General features: G+C 42.2%; 1 protein-coding gene across 3 annotated transcripts in view; it reads left to right on the forward strand.

The window, feature by feature from the left end:
• The first annotated feature begins 1545 nt into the window (after positions 1–1545).
• Positions 1546–21362, forward strand: part of LOC139379011 (protein Dok-7-like) — a 36872-nt gene continuing 17055 nt past the window's right edge. For 2 of the 3 annotated variants that reach the window (XM_071121721.1, XM_071121720.1), the window contains exons 1-7: positions 1555–1654; positions 1753–1798; positions 3975–4205; positions 7145–7345; positions 13880–13999; positions 17503–17607; positions 18131–18912. In XM_071121721.1, coding sequence (XP_070977822.1) covers positions 1601–1654; positions 1753–1798; positions 3975–4205; positions 7145–7345; positions 13880–13999; positions 17503–17607; positions 18131–18912 — 1539 coding nt within the window. In that variant the 5' untranslated portion in view covers positions 1555–1600. Of the gene's footprint in view, positions 1655–1752; positions 1799–3974; positions 4206–7144; positions 7346–13879; positions 14000–17502; positions 17608–18130; positions 18913–21362 lie in introns of all 3 variants that reach the window. The other variant, XM_071121719.1, reaches the window with a different exon arrangement.

A 21362-nucleotide genomic window follows, 5' to 3' on the forward strand; every position in this document is an offset into this window, starting at 1 on the left:
CAGACCACTTCTCAGTTCCTATGCTTCCTGGCTGATGTTTTGGTCACTTTTGAATGCTGGCGGTGCTTTCACTCTAGTGGTAGCATGAGACGGAGTCTACAACCCACACAAGTGGCTCAGGTAGTGCAGCTCATCCAGGATGGCACATCAATGCGAGATGTGGCAAGAAGGTTTGCTGTGTCTGTCAGCGTAGTGTCCAGAGCATGGAGGCGCTACCAGGAGACAGGCCAGTACATCAGGAGACGTGGAGGAGGCCGTAGGAGGGCAACAACCCAGCAGCAGGACCGCTACCTCCGCCTTTGTGCAAGGAGGAGCAGGAGGAGCACTGCCAGAGCCCTACAAAATGACCTCCAGCAGGCCACAAATGTTCATGTGTCTGCTTAAAACGGTTAGAAACAGACTCCATGAGGGTGGTATGAGGGCCCGACGTCCACAGGTGGGGGTTGTGCTTACAGCCCAACACCGTGCAGGACGTTTGGCATTTGCCAGAGAACACCAAGATTGGCAAATTCGCCACTGGCGCCCTGTGCTTTTCACAGATGAAAGCAGGTTCACACTGAGCACGTGACAGAGTCTGGAGACGCCGTGGAGAACGTTCTGCTGCCTGCAACATCCTCCAGCATGACCGGTTTGCGGTGGGTCAGTCATGGTGTGGGGTGGCATTTCTTTGGGGGGCCGCACAGCCCTCCATGTGCTCGCCAGAGGTAGCCTGACTGCCATTAGGTACCGAGATGAGATCCTCAGACCCCTTGTGAGACCATATGCTGGTGCGGTTGGCCCTTGGTTCCTCCTAATGCAAGACAATGCTAGACCTCATGTGGCTGGAGTGTGTCAGCAGTTCCTGCAAGAGGAAGGCATTGATGCTATGGACTGGCCCGCCCGTTCCCCAGACCTGAATCCAATTGAGCACATCTGGGACATCATGTCTCGCTCCATCCACCAACGCCACGTTGCACCACAGACTGTCCAGGAGTTGGCGGATGCTTTAGTCCAGATCTGGGAGGAGATCCCTCAGAAGACCATCTGCCACCTCATCAGGAGCATGCCCAGGCGTTTTAGGGAGGTCATACAGGCACGTGGAGGCCACACACACTACTGAGCCTCATTTTGACTTGTTTTAAGGACATTACATCAAAGTTGGATCAGCCTGTAGTGTGGTTTTCCACTTTAATTTTGAGTGTGACTCCAAAACCAGACCTCCATGGGTTGATAAATTTGATTTCCATTGATAATTTTTGTGTGATTTTGTTGTCAGCACATTCAACTATGTAAAGAAAAAAGTATTTAATAAGAATATTTCATTCATTCAGATCTAGGATGTGTTATTTTAGGGTTCCCTTTATTTTTTTGAGCAGTGTATTTTGATTAATATCACCTGTTGAAAAATCACCTGTTGAAAAATCACCTGGAAAATTCTGTAAGTTTGGGTGGGTGCGGTTCTGTGTGTTTGTGTTGGTGTCGGATGGGCGTGCACAAAGCGCGTGTACAAGGGGGGAGTGTGTGCCCCTCAGCAGTAGGCTAAAGCTATTTTGAAAATGACCTCTCATTCGGGCACCGGACAGCGACACCGCAGCTGTTTGGTTTGGAACCATGACTGAAGATGACGGATTCAGTTGTCGTGGAAGGATATGTCAAATTCAGAGATGGAAAAAAGGTGTTTACAAAACAAATTAATTCAGTGAATTTGAATGTGATTCAAAGTTATATAATATTTTAACGGTTGCCTCTGTTTCGTACGGTTGTCTCTTTCAGTGGAAGGATAGGTGGGTCGCACTTCGCAAGCCATCGCCCGTAGCAGGTACGTCTCTCACTGTTCTTTATTCGATGGCGCGTAACATACGTTGTTAGAAAAACATCAGCGCATAACTTTACTTTGTTTTTCTTTGTTAAATGTATATTATATGGTCATTTAATGGGCCTACAATTCAATTCGAAAGTTTACTGCTTGTGGTCTATTTACTACCGTAGTAAATCGATAAATAACTTTCTACTTGTCATTTAGCCTACTAAACATCCCCAAAAAAGCAACAAAGTTGCATTACTGCATGCCATGGAATTCAATATTTTCCCATGCATAGGCTACCGTGCTGATAGTTTCGAATTTTGGGTTGCTCCTTCAAACTTTGGCTGGCCCCGTAATAAAGTTAATGTGTTCTGGTGCTAGGCTACATTTAAAGAGACCGCTGCTGTATGTGTGTTTATAACTGGTTTATATCCGGCCATTACGCTGTAACTACAGTGTAGGAAATTAAGTTGTATGTCAAATGTGTCTGTAGTTATTAAGAATTTAAACTATAGTCTTCTGATTGGAAGTGCTTACCTTTAGTGTGCTATAGGCTAGTTATTGTGTCTATTGATTACATATGTTCAGATCAGTGGAGGCTGCTGAGGGGAGGACGGCTCATTATAATGGCTTTAATGGAGCAAATGGAATGGCATCAAACACAAGGAAACCATGTGTTTGATGTATTTGATACCATTCCACCCATTTCGCTCCAACCATTACTATGAGTCCATCCTCCCCAATTAAGGTGCCACCAACCTTCTGTGGTTCAGATCTAACAGTAAATGCACTCACAATGTTATTGTGGGATATCATGTGTTGTCAGTAGCGAGGAGCACTGGCCAACTACTGTGGACCAACTTCTGTGGACCAACTACTGTCTGTTTTCACCAAATGCCTGTACGGTCACAGTAAAGCCAAGCACCCAAGATAACCATTCCCCCTGCCTTTCATACTATGTCAAGAGGTACTGGTACTTACAGTAGGCCTGGCATATTATGGGTTCTGGCCATGTCTTACAAGTGTCAGGTGCTGTCAACAGGTTTACTCAAAGTGCAAAAGTCGCTGATTGACTTATCATTGTGTTGAGTGTAGCCTTTCAGGATAATATTGGAAGTCAGAGTCCTTTTGACATTTTCGAAGCAGGCCAGACAATATGGTCCATTTATTTAACTCGTATTCTTCCCTAGACAGTAAGGATGTACTGAAGTCGAGTATAAAACTCACATTTTCTAATGGTCTTTCTTCTTCCCCTATTTCATCCTCCCACCTCAGAACTGACAATACAATGCAGTACATTACAATACATTACAATACAATACAACATAATGCAATACAATAACATAACATAATGTAATTGTAATTACATTACAATAAAATATAATTCTATATAATACAGTACAATACAATACATTACATTACAATAAATTACAATACAATATAATGCTATTTAATAAAGTACAATAGAATACATTACAGTACATTACAATATAATGAAATATAACATAATACAATACAATAAAATAATACATTACAATAAATTACAATACAATATAATACAGTACAATATCATACAAAACAGTACAATAAATTACAATACAATTTATTATAACATAGTACAAAACAACACAATGCAGTTTAATATAATACAGTACAGTACAATACAATAAAATATATTTGAATACAATACAATGCAGTACAATACAGTACAGTACAATACAATGCAGTACAATATATCACAATAACATAAAATATAATACAATACAGTACAGTACAGTACAATACAATACAGTACAATACAATAAAAATCTCAAATTGATTATCACTCCACCCTATTCACTGGAAGGCTTCTCAATATAATGATAACTCAATGCATAACAACGTTTCCTGGCTGTAATTAACTTCCTCATACCTAGCCTCTACATTCACTAACAACTAAGACTGCTTTAAGACTAAACATTGTGGGCCAGGTTCCTGGACACAGATTAAGCATAGTCCTGGACTAAAAAGCACTTTCAAAGGATAATTCCTTTGAACACACTTTTTAGTCCAAGAATAATCTTAGTCTGTCCAGGAAACTGACCCTTTATGTTGTAGGATACAAATGTTATAGATCACCAATTTTATAGATCATCATTTTGTGAAACTTAAGTTTTTCCTTATGTTCTCTCTTCTCTCCCAATTTTCCCAGACTGCTTGGTACTTCTGGTCTACAAAGACAAGTCGGATAAAGCCCAGGGCCACCGGGAGAGGGTCAGTGTCACCTTGGAGGACATCTGTGGTCTGGAGATAGGTCTCTCCTATGAGGGGGTGGGCTACACGCTGGTCATCATCTGCCTGGGCCAGGTTGTCATGCTGGGCTTCGACGGAAAGGAGGCTCTGCTGGCCTGGGACATCCGCATCCGCTATAGTCTGGGGGAAGGTGGGAGATGCACTGGTTTATGGTAGTCATTGTTTGTGCCCGATATTTGTACTATGTGGATTAGTTTGTGAAGTAATAAGTAGTAGATTTTAGCCTCGGACATCCGTGTCCCCTTCAGCATGATGGTTATTGCAGAGGGCCCATGTAGGTAGTATGTAATGTATATAACTCTGTTAGGTGTTGAGTCAAATCAGCGTGTTTTTAGCTGGACTTGGCACTTTGGTATCTGCTACACTACATCCTAGGCAACAGGCAGTTTTACGGGTAGGTCCTTGTTGACAGTGTTCACCGATGACGTGCTCTTCTGGGTGACCCGAGTGTTGTGCAATATGAATTTACATAACATGTGCATCAAACCAAATCATTTCAAAGTAAACAGTAAGGTGTTTCAGATGTCAGTTTGATGACTGATTGAGCATGGAATGGGGTATAACTGGTTGTATCTACTCATATCCCTGTCAACATCCGGAAATATGTATTCATTAATGTGTTTTGACATTTTTATGCTCTGATTTTGGTGTAGAAGTTTAATAAGGCAATTTATATTTTGTAGAACTCTTATTGACTCCACAGAGTCCAGTTGAATTGTGTTGTGGAACAAATGAGTGTAAAAAAAATCTGATGTATTGGATCTATTGTGTGGAGTGTAATTGGAATGGTCAGGCGTACATATTGCAGCTGCCCTGTGTGCTTGTGTGTGTGTGCAATGTAAATGCCAGTGTGTGTGTGTGTTCCACTGTGTGTTTGTGAGTGAGTGTGGTAATTGTCGTGCTCTGGTGTGAAGTGTCAAATCAAATCAAATGTAATTTTATTCTTCAAATGCTTTGTAAACAACAGGTGTAGACTAACAGTGAAATGCTTATTTTACAGGCCCTTCCCAGCAATGCAGAGAGAAAGAAAATATAGAAAAAATAGAAAAGTAACACATGCAATAATAAAATACACAATGAGTAATGACAACTTATATACATGGGGTACCAGTACCGAGTCGATGTGCAGGCGTACGAGGTAATTGAGGTAGATACACTACATGACCAAACTGTTGCAACAAAGTTAGAAGCACAGAATCGTCTAGAATGTAATTATGTGCTGTAACGTTAAGATTTCCCTTCACTGGAACTAAGGGGCCTAGCCTGAACCACAAAAAACATCCCCAGAGACCTTTATTCCTCTATTAGGGCAAAACCTGTATTGTAGCTGGCCACCATGTCCAGAAACAAGTCCATACTTTCTGTAAGTAGCCCTGTTCAATACAATCACATTTTACCAGGATATCGTTCTGTTTGTATGGCTTACCACTTCGTGGCGGGGACGATGTTGCTCGTAGACATTTTCACTTCACAATAACAGCACTTACAGTTTACCGGGGCAGCTTTAGCAGGGCAGAAATTTGATGAACTGGCTTATTGGAAAGATGGCATCCTATGGCGGTGCCACATTGAAAGTCACTGAGCTCTTCAGTAAGGCATTCTACTGCCAATGTTTGTCTATGGAGATTGCATGGCTGGGTGCTAGTCTGTCAGCAACAGACGTGGCTGAAATAGCCAAATCCACTAATTTGGAGTGGTGTCCACATATTTTTGTATATACAGTGTATCAAGAAGCTGATTAAACAGAATGATCATTACACAGGTTCACCTTGTGCTGGGGACAATAAAAGGCCACTCTTAAATGTGTAGTTGTGTCACAATACAATGCCACAGATGTCAATAAAATAAATTATGAAGTGACAGATAATGAACAGTATGTGTATATGATGGGTAAAAAACATTTGTGCAAAAAGGATCAATACAGATAGTCCGGGGAGCTATTAGGTTAACTATTTAACTAACTAGCTTGGGGGTGGAAGCTGTTCAGGGTCCTGTTGGTTCCAGACTTTGTGCATCGATACCGCTTGCCGTGCGGTAGAATGGAGAACAGTCTATGGCCAAGCATTTGCCATACCAAGCAGTGATGCAGCCAGTCAAGATGCTCTCAATGGTGCAGCTGTAGAACTTTTTGAGGATTTGAGGGCCCATGACAAATCTTTTCAGCCTCCTGAGGGGGAAGTGGCGTTGTCGTGTCCTATTCACAACTGTGTCGGTGTGTGTAGACCATGATAGATCCTTAGTGATGTGGACACGAGGGACTTGAAGCTCTTGACCGCTCCACTACAGCCCTGTCCATGTGATTGGGGGTGTGCTCAGCCCACCGTCTTGCTGACTTGTGGCCAGGCACGCAGAAATGTCACCTGCCAGCCTGTGGCTGAGGGCCGTTGTGTGCCAGTGCTTTTGTTGTGATTTGTGACACCCCATGAATCTTTCTCAAACTGAGCGATGACACGCCGGGACTGGCTGACATTTTCTCATCTTTGGCGCCATCAATCTCTCTTCTAACAGAGTTTACTCACTGATATCACTCATGTATTTTAATGTAGTTCCTGTTTGGTATCGAGGAACTCCCACTTGTACACATACTCACACACTGTTTCTCAAGCACTTACAATTCACATACACAAAACACCCAAAAGTCTACACACACACACTTAAAACATTTATAAAGCAGATAAACAGACATCACAGGTTCCTACCCTGACCAGGCCTGCTGTTCGTCTTGTGTTGCTCATTAGCAAAAATATTGAGTCAAATACATTGGTGTTTGTGACAAGCTCTGATTGATTACATTTGGGCTTCAGATCTGAGCTCTACTCTGTTCTGCTTACCGATCTGACTCTCAATGCACTTCTGTTTTCCTTTCTTTTTTACTATACAGTTATATCAAAGCCATACTGGAGCAATAATGTTTAGGATGAAATTGTTATTTCTTTCCCTTTTTCAGTTAGTGGGTACCACTTAAACAATTGTTTGTGTCGAGGTAGTGATGTGTTTATATTAAAACAATAATTTGTTTTTATTGTATTTTGTTTAACTGGTTTTCAACTTCTCTTCTTCTCTGTCCAGTCCACAGGTTTAGCGTTGGTATCTTACCAGGCACCATGTTGGAGAGCGGGCCTGCGACCCTTCACTTGTGTAACAACCTATTGGTCCTGGTCAGGGACATTTTCCCCGTTATCATCGGCCAGTGGAACCTTCCAGACCTGCGCAGATATGGGCCTGTACCAAACGGCTTCGTCTTTGAGGGGGGGACGCGATGCGGCTACTGTGAGTTGATTGATGTTGCTGTTGTTGTTGTGCTACAGCTACTAACCATTGTGCTCTCATATTGTGTCACGAAAAAGAAGAATGGCATTGTCATTGGAGATTTCCAGTTTGACATTAGGCTTTAGCAGATGGATCCTTTAAATCTAAGCCCAATGGCCTATAAGATTAGTCTTGGACTGTCTTGGACCGTATGATCTGATTAAGTATCATGGAACTAATAAAATGTCTGTTTCTGCTTGGTCATAAGAATACTAATCCAATACAGTACATAACAACAGGAAATCAGACCCCACAGTTGATCTTTGACAGACTCAAATTCAAGGTGAATGTGGCATTAAGGAATTTTCTGTGTGTTATACAGGTAACTGCCAAAATAAAGGAAACATTTAAGTGTCTTAATTGGGCATTTGGCCATTACGAGCCGCCAGGAAAGCTTCAATGCGCCTTGACATAGATACTACAAGTGTCTGGAACATTATTGGAGGGATGTGACACCTTTCTTCCATGAGAAATTCCATAACTTGGTGTTTTGTCGATGGTGGTGGGAAACACTTTTTATACATGACCCTAAGCATGGTGGGATGTTAATTGCTTAATATACTCAGAAACCACACCTGTGTGGCAGCGTGTGCTTTCAATATACTTTGTATCCCTCATTTACTCAAGTGATTCCTTTATTTTGGCAGTTACCTGTATATAATGGCTATTATTTATGGTGACCTTTGGGACTAAACTTGATTTTATTGAGTGGACAATTACAGAAGTTCATTCAAACGACATATCCAAGCTTTTGTCAAGTTTTATTGTTAACTTACTTTGGTTACTAGACTTCGGTACCACTGTTTACAAAATGTGTTTCATGTTCACATGGAGCGTATGTTGGCATGTGCTTTCAGTCGCTTGTATCACTCCACAAGTTGATCTAATTGACATGTTTCTGGGATTTATCTCATCACTGAGAGCATGAAAGATGAGTTTGGCATTCAGTGGATTTAGATCATTACATTTTCCTGTTTTTTTTCTCTCTGAGTCATCTACCCTGTAGGAACAGCGTGCCAAATGGCATCATTCAGGCAGAGAACATTAGTGTCGGGACTATGACTACTGAGAGTGGTAAACAGAGTTGCTGGATTTTTCTTAATTTTTATGACTCATCCTTGGGGCCAGACTTACATTAAATATGCTCAATGGTGTTTGACGAGACACAGAATCATAAAAATAGCTCTTTGTAGGTTAGTTTCTTTTCGCAATGAGTCGGGAACTGATGATTTCTAGGATGGAAATCCATTCTAGACCGTTTGATTGGTCCCAAAAATCGATGGGTTGGGTGGGCAAGAACACACGTGGGTAAAGCGGCATTTGAAAATGCATCTTTGGCTTTGATACTCTGATTGGTTAGAGATGATCCAATCGCTGATGACTTCTCATTTTGACTTCACCACAAACGACTTCAACGATGGTAGTCTCAGACTGAAGTATGTAGTGAACATAGAACAACGGAAGAATTCAGTTTGAGTCGTCAGACAAGATGGATCAGACGTATAAACATCTGCTTTTGTAACTTGGGTAGAGGACATGAAATAAAGTACTTGTTGTCATGGCCGATTTTGTTTCACAAAGCATGCAAGCTTTGATAGAAATCCAATCTCATTTAGCCTTGGTCCAGCAAAACTTAATCTCTAAATATAAAGTCAATGAAGTCATACTTGAGCAGAGAGCCCGTTAAGTTTATTTCCATGGCCGTAACATGTGTATGTGATTGTGATATGGTATTTTGCAGTTTACATTCTGGAATAGACTCTAAACCGTTAAAGGTGGAAAGGACGCGTGTCAACACCTGTAGTGGACACAGACAGGAACGCAAAGTACGCCGCATAGCTGAAGACATCAGAGTAATATTAATACACACGATGAACTGGAAACAGGAGACTCCAGTATGTGATCCATGATTCATTTAGCTCTATTCAATCTTCGGCTAGAGGCGCAACTTAATATCGCGAAGGTCACATTCAGGGAGAGTTTTCCAATCCATGCATCATAAATAAAAGGGAAGAACATCCCTTTTTCAAAGACGGGAAAAATGTGTGTGTGTGTGTGTGTGTGTGTACACGGGATCTATACATGGGCGCGTCTGAATGTTTAAGTGTCGCGAAGGGCATGCATTCCAGAGATACGTTGTCGCAGCACAGTTTATCCACAGCAGATGGAGAAGTGGGGCGACAGTGTTACTGGACCTCTGGCTGGGGGGTAACGTTGCTGCATGGTGTCTGGCCTCTTCAGTCTTTCCCATGTAGACTATCTCTAAGGCCAGGCTCAAAGTCGGTCTAAAACAACTCCCAGGGATTGTCAAATATCAAAACTGAGATGTTATGACAATGGGAATGGGGATGGATAACAAAGCTACAGTATAACGAGAGAGGAAATATTCTTACTGCTTTTTATGTAGCTGGAAGCTAATGTCTGTTCAAAGTCTGTAGACCAGACCAGTCTGTCCAGACCAGTCTACAGACAGTCTGCACTGGACAGCAGCTTACCAAAGAGACCTCAAAACTAAGGCTAATTCCATTGAGGAAAACAGGGCTTTTATAATGATTTTAAAGAACAGGGACAAGGCCGTCTGAACGCAGATATACATGTGTGTTCCTATATGATTCACTGCTCATTCAGTGCTGGGTAGTTTCTTTCTAAATCTAACCTGTTACAGTTACTAGTTACTCAGTGCTCATTCAGTGTTGGGTAGGTTCCTTTCTAAATATCCTTTATAGTTACGAGTTACTTAATGTGCATTCAGTGCTTTCATCTACTGCTGCTGGTGTCAGTTAATGGCCGCTGCCTGGGTTGGCCAGGTTACTTTTTACATGTAATCTGTTAGTTACTAGTTTCCTGTCCAAAATTGTAATCAGTAACATACCTAGTAACATACCTTTTGGATTACCTAAACTCAGTAACGTAATCGGATTACTTTCAGTTACTTTTACTTTCCTCTTAAACGCCGCTGCATGGTCAATCCGCCGTCTACATTGGCCGTGCAGTATCTACAGTGATACAGCATCTGCAGAAGTCAGGGCATTCATACTTATTGCGCTTCGCAGGGCAGCGCAGAGCTGTTGTGAAGGAAGTGAGTTTGTGTTTGTACAGGACTTCCTGCCCCCACCTAACCCCAACCAATCATGTCAATGCGGAGCTGTACGGAATTCTCCGCATTGTTACAAAATTTGGTAGGCGCACGGCGATGCGAACCACATTTTCGGATTAAGGATAAATTAACCCTAAATTTAACCACAGTGCTAACCCTAACCTCAAATTAAGACCAAAAAGCACATTTCTTCCCCAGAAATGTTTACAATATAGCAAATTTTGACTCGGCCCATCTAGCGGAAATCACCCAGTTCTGCCTGAAAAATGTATTCCATTGGATGCATTTGCTATTGGCCTATTGTTTACTTTAATGTAGGTGAGTCTATCAAAAGTGTCCAAGTTTGAGCATGTGTCCGTTAGGCCAAAATATACACTGCTCAAAAAAATAAAGGGAACACTTAAACAACACAATGTAACTCCAAGTCAATCACACTTCTGTGAAATCAAACTGTCCACTTAGGAAGCAACACTGATTGACAATACATTTCACATGCTGTTGTGCAAATGGAATAGACAACAGGTGGAAATTATAGGCAATTAGCAAGACACCCCCAATAAAGGAGTGGTTCTGCAGGTGGTGACCACAGACCACTTCTCAGTTCCTATGCTTCCTGGCTGATGTTTTGGTCACTTTCGAATGCTGGCAGTGCTTTCACTTTAGTCGAAGCATGAGACGGAGTCTACAACCCACACAAGTGGCTCAGGTAGTGCAGCTCATCCAGGATAGCACATCAATGCGAGCTGTGGCAAGAAGGTTTGCTGTGTCTGTCAGCGTAGTGTCCAGAGCATGGAGGCGCTACCAGGAGACAGGCCAGTACATCAGGAGACGTGGAGGAGGCCGTAGGAGGGCAACAACCCAGCAGCAGGACCGCTACCTCCGCCTTTGTGCAAGGAGGAGCAGGAGGAGCACTGCCAGAGCCCTGCAAAATTACCTCCAGCAGGCCACAAGTGTGCATGTGTCTGCTCAAACAGTCAGAAACAGACTCCATGAGGGTGGTATGAGGGCCCGACGTCCACAGGTGGGGGTTGTGCTTACAGCCCAACACCGTGCAGGACGTTTGGCATTTGCCAGAGAACACCAAGATTGGCAAATTCGCAACTGGCGCCCTGTGCTCTTCACAGATGAAAGCAGGTTCACACTGAGCACATGTGACAGACGTGACAGTCTGGAGACGCCGTGGAGAACGTTCTGCTGCCTGCAACATCCTCCAGCATGACCGGTTTGGCGGTGGGTCAGTCATGGTGTGGGGTGGCATTTCTTTGGGGGGCCGCACAGCCCTCCATGTGCTCGCCAGAGGTAGCCTGACTGCCATTAGGTACCGAGATGAGATCCTCAGACCCCTTGTGAGACCATATGCTGGTGCGGTTGGCCCTGGGTTCCTCCTAATGCAAGACAATGCTAGACCTCATGTGGCTGGAGTGTGTCAGCAGTTCCTGAAAGAGTTAGGTGTTGATGCTATGGACTGGCCCGCCCCTTCCCCAGACCTGAATCCAATCGAGCACATCTGGGACATCATGTCTCGCTCCATCCACCAAGGAGACACCGATTCTGGTTTAAAACATTTCTTAAACAGAAGCAAACAGAATGAAAAGGAGGAGGAACCTACCTGAATTTACCCAATAGAAACTCTTGTTTTGCTCTGTTTGCTTCCGATTTGTTTCTTTATCACAAAAACAATGATTGATAGGCAGTTTAAACTACTTCAGTTCAACCATTATTGGGTTTAAATATACAAAAACATTTCTGAAAAGCATCCAAAACAATAGCAGAGCAGCAGTGTGATTCATATTCATGGCCCATGTAGCCTATAATAGACCTAATTGATTTCCGTATCGCCGGAAGGCTACATCCTTACCTCCAAGCGTTTATTCAAATTGGATAAACTTTGGATGCCGACAGCAGTCGCACCATTGGAAGACATAGCTTGGGCTGTAGCCTACAAAAGACTAGTATTCCTGCTATTTTCTCGCAATCCATCAAAACGCATTTGGTGTCCTCATATTGGTCTTGTCGTCTGACTCGCTCAGGCAGAACAAACTTAAATTTGCAACTTTTTTCAATGCATATTTGAATGTCATTGAGAAAGCAGAAAGGTGTCACATTTTTGGGGGGCAAGCATCCTTTCTGAATTTAAAAGTAATCAAGTTTTTCAAAAGGATCTGTAATCTGATTACAATTTTTTTGCTGGTAATGTAACAGATTACAGTTTTAAAAAAACGTAATATGTTACTCCCCAACCCTGGCCGCTGCTTGGACGGCTGTCAACTGCTACTGATCCTGGGTAAAAATAAGAGACCCAAAATTGACTCGCACTGCTTCACCGCAGAGCTTAGAGTTTACTTACATGCCAGTCTAAAACCCTGTCCCCCCAGCAAATGGCTGAGCCTTGGTTATGTCCTATGATTCGGAGTCTATAAGGCAGAAGTGGAGGGGTTCATTACGTTAGGGTGTGGAGTGTGCAAGATGTGCTGCTTAGCTTTGTTGAAGCCTTTTCATGACGTCATCGTTCAGGAAGTATGTTATTTCACTTGTTGCTTGTTGTTGTTGTAGCCAGAGCCTTGCGCTGTCTTCAAAGCACCACTCATAATTCAGGTGAACAATGATGAATTACTTTCCACCCAAGTACTGACATAAATCAATACATAGGTGCGGTAGTAGACATTGCAGCTATTGAGAATCCATGAATACTGTAAATGATTCTCAAGTCAGATTGTTAATTAACCTCGTGAATTAGCCATTTTACTCAGAACAGGATGATAGACGACAACAGATGACTGCAGACAGGAGATGTTGTAACATGCTTCTTGAGTCCCCCTCAGTGTAGACGTCTGAGTGGTCTTAGCTGCTAACCTCTGACCTCTTCTTAGGGTCTGTGGCATCTAAAGAATGTGACGGGGGCCAGCTCTGTGGTGGGTGGTCTCAGGACCAAGTGACAGAAGGACCCTCTTGGTGACCTCCCTCGTGTCTAAGGCTTGGGGGTGATGGTTAGCAGCCTTGGTTGTTAGTGGAGAAGGCAAAACTCCTGACCCCATTAACCCTAACACCCTCTCAACCTATACCAACTTTACGCTTTGAATTGGACATTTTGAGTGACCGGAGCTGTATATCAGAGATTGACATTTTTACAGTTAATTTGTGTTGTGTGAGGCTTTATTTAGCTGTAGCTTATGTACATATTTTAGAATGTAGTTCGGTTAACATCATCTAACTTCAGCGTTTTTTTTTTATATATATGAAAGTTCAAGGTTGCTCTTATTTCGTTCTCTGGCTAAGTTGAAATGGACAACAATTGTCTGGTTGATTTAATTGACCCAGATGGGTGTAGTGAAACATTCAACATAATCTAAAGAGTGGAATGTGACATTAAGCCGTCGGGCTATGTGTGTTTTCTACAGGGGCTGGCGTCTTCTTCCTATCATCCATGGAGGGGGAGCAGATCAGCTTTCTGTTCGACTGCATCGTCAGAGGCATCTCCCCCAGCAGAGGCCCTTTTGGACTTCGGCCAGTCCTGCCAGGTCAGTACCAAAGGTGTTTACTGATGCGTAGGTATGAAGGTTGTCACGGCTAGATATACGGCTTGCCTAAACAAGCACAGACCGACCAGGGTGGCGTACAGGACATATGGCAGCGGGGGGTATTTTTTATCAAATTTCTGTCCAATTTAAATGGGGATGGATGAAATGTATCCATTGGGGTCATTCTGAGATAAGGTATATAGAGGTAGAGTATCCATTGCCTTTTCGCCTTCTAAGTTGGCAAACACTTAAATCAAACACTTACCGTCTTAATCAAAACAAGTGTTATTCGAGACATACTTCGAGGGGGATTTATCCTCTCTATAAAAGGGGTCCACCCCATGTGCTTTCTGGAATGCAGCCACTTCCAGAGCATGTTACATTGAGTCCCATGGATTCCATGCAATGTACTCTGATCCAACAGAATGATGACTGACAGCTGTTTTATACATAATTGGATTAGCTGGGTACAGACTGTAATATTAGTGAATATAATAAGATAACCACTGAACTAACTGTACCATAAGCAGCATATAGAATGGGGCCACCTTATACATATGTAATAGGATAACCACTGTACTAACGGTAACTATAGCAACAAATTAAATCCAGTCACCTCTGAATGCTCTGTCACATCGTGAGAGAGGTACGGTAGAGGTTAGGGTGTGCGCTGCAGCTGTGGCAAATTCTCCAGTGTTAAATCAACACTGAGAGTCTTACATTCAACACTGGTCCAGTGTCTATAAGGGTCCACAATTTTCAGTGTTAAATCAACACACTGCTTAGTGTAAAGCCTTATTTGCATATTTCCCAGAGTGTCTTGCCTTTCAAGTGAATAGTAGAGTTACCACACATGACTGTTTTTTTAGTGACAGATGCTGTACCTGGTTGTTATATTCATCCATGTTCAGTCCTGTGGCCTTCACCAAGTGAAATCCTAAACAAATATGTTATCATTCAAATTAAATTATTTAACACAATACAACACATATTTCTTAAGGCCTTATTTTGAGAGCCTAGTTTCAATCTAATACAGTGGCCTGAAACTCATGGTTTACAAGCAACATCAGGCCTGCAAGTCACATTATGCTGGCTTGGAAAGTGATGTATAATTTCTGTTGGAATAAAGCCAGAGTGGGAATATCCAACATTTGGAATTTTTATTCACCCGCAACATTCGGAATGATTTCCGGGTTGGGATGACTAAGATTTTAGACTACCTAAAACATCTTAACTGGAACAATCATTTCATTATCAGGTGCAATAAGTCCAAGTAACAGATTGGATTAGTTTAGAAGAATTTATGTTATTTATATTTGACTTGCATAAAATGTATTTAGTCAATCAATATACATACAAAACATAGACACTGAAAGAAACATAATGGGAAATATGTTAATGAGGGGTGTGGTTTTGGTTTAACACTGGTTATTATCACCAACCCTGAGATTATTTTACACCAATCAGTGCTAATTTAACACTTACCGAGTTAATTAAACAGCTGAATTAACACTAGAAATGTTACACTGGAAAATCAACACTAGGTAACACTGGTCAATTTGCCGTGTGGGTATTCCTGGGTTCACACATCCCCCTCGCCCAATCAGGCCTTGAACTAATTTTCTATTATTGTAGTGCGTAGTAGAATAAATACAGGAGACGATGTCAGAGGGAAAGCGGGGGGGTCAAAGTCACAGTTCACACAAACAGAGCGCACCAAACCCTGCTAATCATTCTGAGCATGTGTGTAACCTCATCCCCATGATTCCAGTGTCCCCTGTACCCCCCCACCATCACACACTCGGTGCCTCTCTCTCACACACACACTCTGTGTACATACACCCTGTTCCTCTCTATCTCTCTCTCTCTCTCTCTCTCTCTCTCTCTCTCTCTCTCTCTCTCTCTCTCTCTCTCTCTCTCATTGCCGTTCTCTATCTCGTTGTGTTATTTTCTCCCTCTCTCCCCTTCAATCGGTTCCTTCCTCTGTCTTCCCCTATTTCTTGAGTAATTATACTCTCTCTCTCTCTCTCTCTCTCTCTCTCTCTCTCTCTCTCTCTCTCTCTCTCTCTCTCTCTCTCTCTCTCTCTCTCTCTCTCTCTCTCTCTCTCTCTCATTGCCGTTCTCTATCTCGTTGTGTTATTTTCTCCCTCTCTCCCCTTCAATCGGTTCCTTCCTCTGTCTTCCCCTATTTCTTGAGTAATTATACTCTCTCTCTCTCTCTCTCTCTCTCTCTCTCTCTCTCTCTCTCTCTCTCTCTCTCTCTCTCTCTCTCTCTCTCTCTCTCTCTCTTTATCTTTCTCTCTCTCTCTCTCTCTCTCTCTCTCTCTCTCTATCTGTGTGTCTAGTCTCCTTACTCTTCTGTAAACACCACTGTCCCTTCTCGTGCAAGGGAACACGGTTGTTAAACAAGAAGCTGAAGCAGATGTCAGCTATTACAGTCCATTCATTAACAGCTAGATAACATATTGAAATTCTTGTGGTTGTCCTTTGACATATATATGTCATTTTGCACTCTTCTTGCACAACCAAAATGACAATGACCCTTGGGAAGCACCCTTTCAAAAATATGGGTTGACCAGGAAATCAATGTAACTTAGCAATAACAGCTGATCTTGGGTTAGGACTAAGGTAACTTATATAAGATTGTGGCCCCAGTATTAACAATCCGTTGCGTGTACCACATGGCAAGCAGTGCTATTAATAAACACATGTAGTGTTGCATAAACAGCAAGGTGTTCCCATGTGACTCTGTTCTCTATTAGCCCTCTAAAGGCCTAGCGTTCTCGCCCTCACAGTTTGAGGACACACCGTATTAAAATGTTTTGCAACGGTGTGCAAAACATTTTGGCAGTGGTTACAGCTGTGAGTCTTTTTGGGTAAGTCTCGTAAGAGCTTTGCACACTTGGACTGTGCAATATTTGCCCATTATTTTTTCAAAATTCTTCAAGCTCTGTAAAAGTGTTGGGGATCATGGATAGACAGCAATCTTCAAGTCTTGCCATAGATTTGCAAACAGATTTAAGTCGAAACTGTCCACTCAGGAACTTTCACTGTCTTCTTGGTAAGCAACTCCAGTGTAGCTTTGTGTTGTAGGTTATTGTCCTGCTGAAAGGGGAATTCTTCTCCCAGTGTCTGGTGTAAAGCAGTGTTCTTTTGCAGTATTACTTTAGTGACTTGTTGACTGAGAACACATTCTCATTTGCAGCAACGACCTGGGGAATAGTTACAGGGGAGAGGATGGGGGATGAATGAGCCAATTGGAAGCTGGGGATGATACGTTTTGCATATTTTCCTTAATCCTTCATTTTCTCCCATCAAAGCCATTGAACTCTGTTGTTTTAAAATCACCAACGGCCTCATGGTGACTTCCCGAAGCAGTTTCGTTCCTATCCTGCAGCTCAGTTCATCATTGTATTAGTGTGTTATTGATACTACGTATTGTTGTTGACTGTTGACTCCTGGTAAAATAGAGGTAAAATAAAATGTGTGTTTCACTCTGACAGACACCAACGCTGTCGCTAACCAGGCCTACTCTGAAAAGAGGGTGAACCATGAGGCCCAGGAGTTGGAGAAACGACTCAACATGCTGTCTCACCAGAGCAGTACAGGTGCTGTATCTCTTCGTTTATTCTATTCCAGCCATTACAATGAGCCCGTCCTCCAATTTAATATCTCCACCAGCCTCCACTGCCACTCCACCATTTATCTTCCCTCAACAACACTAGGAAAACACCAACCTTTAGTTTCATAAACAGACCTCACTTCCTTTCACTTTAAACAAACTTCAGGAAGTACCGCCACTCTAACATATGTAACGTGTACTAGTGTTAGTGTTATTATTCTCCATGACTAATCCATGGAAAATGATGCATTTCCCAGTAATGGTGCTTGTTGCTTTAAAGTAACCTTCTAAAAGTGTGTTTCTATAGGATCATATTTATTATTTTGTTGATTTATTGTGAGTATTATGGCTGTGAATACCAGTCAGACAATTGACTAAGGAAAATTATTTTAGATAATCTGATATGTTTTATTGATGTAGTGCCTCAATGTGTTGTGTAGATACGGTATATAAGTAATAGTTTTGTTTTTAAAGACTAAATAATGTGTTTTCTTATGTTGTTTTGGCAGCTTCCTCCACATATGGTCTGTCTGTGGCGGGAGACGTCTGCAGCATATCAGGCTCCTCTCACACCTCCGACACCAGCCAATCAGACTCCATCGTCGGCAGCCGGCCGGCCATTTGGACTGAGCCTGTCACAACAAGCTCTACTCGCACAGAGACCATCATTGGCCAGTTACAGGCCAAGGAGAAACCGTCCACCAGCCAGGTGGGTGGAGCCCGTGCCAAGACCCCTCGGTCCCGGCAGCTGCAGGAGATTGGTCGCCAGAGCTCGTCCGACAGCGGCATCGCCACAGGAAGCCACTCCTCGTACTCTGGGAGTTTCTCCTCCTACGTGGGTAGCCTGGACTTTGGCTCCCTGCTTAGCCTGCCCCCTCACCTGTCTCTAGACCTGGCCCCCTGTACCTGTCCCCATGCACCAGGACATGAGTACCAGGTACCCACCTCACTGAGGTACATCTATGACACCCCCCGAACTCTACTGCAGGGGGGAACAGGAGGGGCCAGGGGGCAGGATATCTCCACAACACCTATGGACCAGGTGGCCAGTTCACCCCCATTATGTGAGTCATCACAGGGGGGGAAAGATGCTCCTCTCGGGGGTCTCTCGGAAAATGTTGCCAAGCGCTCCACCACAGAGCTCCTGCAGAGCCACTCTGAGGAGAGCAAAAGAAGGGTGGCGCCCCCTAGTGACAGTCAACACCCAGAGTCCTGTCAGGTCTGCAGTAGTTCCCAACCCACTGCCTCCAAAACCCTCCTCACTATCTGCCCCACCTGTGGAGGATTCAAGGTACAGAGAGCTGGGGTGAATCTTCTTTATTCCTTGTGTCCTCTCTCCTCGCTTCCTTCTCAAAACCTATTGGAGAAACTTAGGATCCTCTACTCCAATGTGTTTTGAGAGGACACAAGGAATCAAGGAAATACATTTGAGATGCTCCCCTGGTCACTTTTATTAATCTATGGATGAAAAGTGTTAAAGAAGAAAAACATGTTTATCTTAATCCAATTGACTGTCTCACTTTTATTATCATCAAATTGACTAAATGTGCCAGAATGTGCCAAAATGTTTAGTTTCTTCAGAGTTGTTTTGTTTTTCTCATGAGTACCAACTACCAAAGTACAAAAATACTGTCAGCTGCTTTTGATTAGACTTCACTTTATAACAGCTTGTTCGACTGTGAGTAAACCCTTGTCATCTTGGTATCATCTGTTGCCGGCTATAGTTGTCAATGCGTCCCTTTGTGTGAAATCTATCTCACAGCAATTGGTGTTGGAACATTAATAATCTTGCTGCCTGTCTGTCTGCCTGTCTGTCTGCACTCTACTCAGTGTTGGGGAGTAGTAAACTACATGTAGTTCAACTAGTAATTCAATTGCATTTTGCAGTTGCTTGGTGGTAGTTGAACTAAATTCCAATCTTGGTAGTGTTTTCAGTAGTTAACAACTTTTTAGCCATGTAGCGGTTTAGCAAACTACTGAACTATACACTACTAAGAAAATAATACATAGGTGAAATAGGCATTCATTTCCTTTCTTTTTCAACATCAGACCTGCCTACTTGTCACTTGAGACACTTTTTGTATGCCTAATTCTCACTTTCTGTGTTTAATAGGTAAAGTCACACATTCTGTTAACATCTGACTCCAGAGCCATCTGTTCCTGCAATTTGTAGTCTATGACATTTCAGATTTAGATATGCTAATTTTTTACAAACTAGTTTGGATGTAGTAAACTACTTTTTCAAAGTAACTTTAGTCAACTATATTTTTCTTAAGTGTACTTTAGTATAGCGTAACTTCTTAAAGTGTGAAGGAGTAGGTAGCTTGGTAAACTATATTTTCAGAGTAGCTTCCCCATCACTGACTCTACCAGGCATTTGAGATATCAGCTGTCCTCTCACTCAATAAGGTCAGGAAATGCTCTTTTGTGTGCAGATGTTGTTCATGGTCGATTAAACACCCCCATCTCTGTAGAAAGTGTGTTTATAAGAGCATCTGTGTCACAATAGTTACTGCTCTTCTAAATGGGCCTCCATCTTGAGTTTGTACTACCATTATGGGTTGTCTTGGGCTTTTTAAAGGCCCAGTGTAGTCAAAAACGTTATTTACCTGTGTTTTATATACATTTCCACACTATGAGCCTGGATGATAATACGATTTTAATGTAAGAGCTGTTTGAAGACCTGAAATGTCAGCTTGTTTTTGGTGGGATGGCGTTTTAGCCTGCCTGGTGACATCACCAGACGGTAAATTAGTTAATAGACCAATAAGAAAGAGGGTACCAAACCGTTCTGCCAATAACAGCTAGTTTTCAGTTTTCCCCTACCCATTTAGACTACTCCCAGACACAATCCAAGCTAAATTCTTGCTTGAGAAATTGCTCTTTGCTAAGAAGCTATTTTTGTTTCTTTTTGACAGTTTTAATTGAAAACAATCACAGTAAGGTACTTAATTGTTACCCAGAAATGATTTCATTTTGAGATAAAAAAACGGCTGTATTGACCATCTTCTCTCACTTTGAGGTCATCCAAGTGCAGGGAATTGATTTTTACTTATTTTCTTTTTACAAACTTTGTTTTCTTCCGCTTTCTTGGCTTGTTATGGAACCACAAGAAACGATAACCCTTCAATTTGATCTTTGAATAATCTCATTTACAAGTGATTTACAATGTAAAACTGCATGCTTATATACTTTGAAAGAGGTATTATTCATACACAGAGCATGAGACTCTTGATTAGATAAAAAACATTTTCAAAAGAATTGTCAGTCGAATAGAATAGCTGATTTTTTGTTAATCAAAAAATATACCTATTTTATTAAGCAGTGCTTTTGATTATATTAAATCAAATAAATGTTATTTGTCTCATGCGCCGAATACAACAGGTACAACAGGTAGACCTTACCATGAAATGCTTACTTTACAAACCCTTAACCAACAATGCAGTTCAAGAAATAGAGTTAAGAAAATATTTACTAAATAAACTAAAGTAAAACAATCTAATCAAATCAAAAAGTGACACAAGAAAATTACATAACAATAACGAGGCTATGCACAGGGGGTACCAGTGCCTAGTCAATGTGCGGGGGTACATGTTAGTCGAGGTAATTTGTAAAGTGACTATGCATAGATGATAAACAGCGAGTAGCAGCAGTGTACAAACAAAGGGGGGTCAATGTATATAGTCCGGGTGGCTATTTGATTAATTGATCTGCAATCTTCTGCCTCGGGGGTAGAAGCTG

This window comes from Oncorhynchus clarkii, chromosome 21, assembly GCF_045791955.1.
Source record: "Oncorhynchus clarkii lewisi isolate Uvic-CL-2024 chromosome 21, UVic_Ocla_1.0, whole genome shotgun sequence".
NCBI classification, from domain to species: domain Eukaryota; kingdom Metazoa; phylum Chordata; class Actinopteri; order Salmoniformes; family Salmonidae; genus Oncorhynchus; species Oncorhynchus clarkii.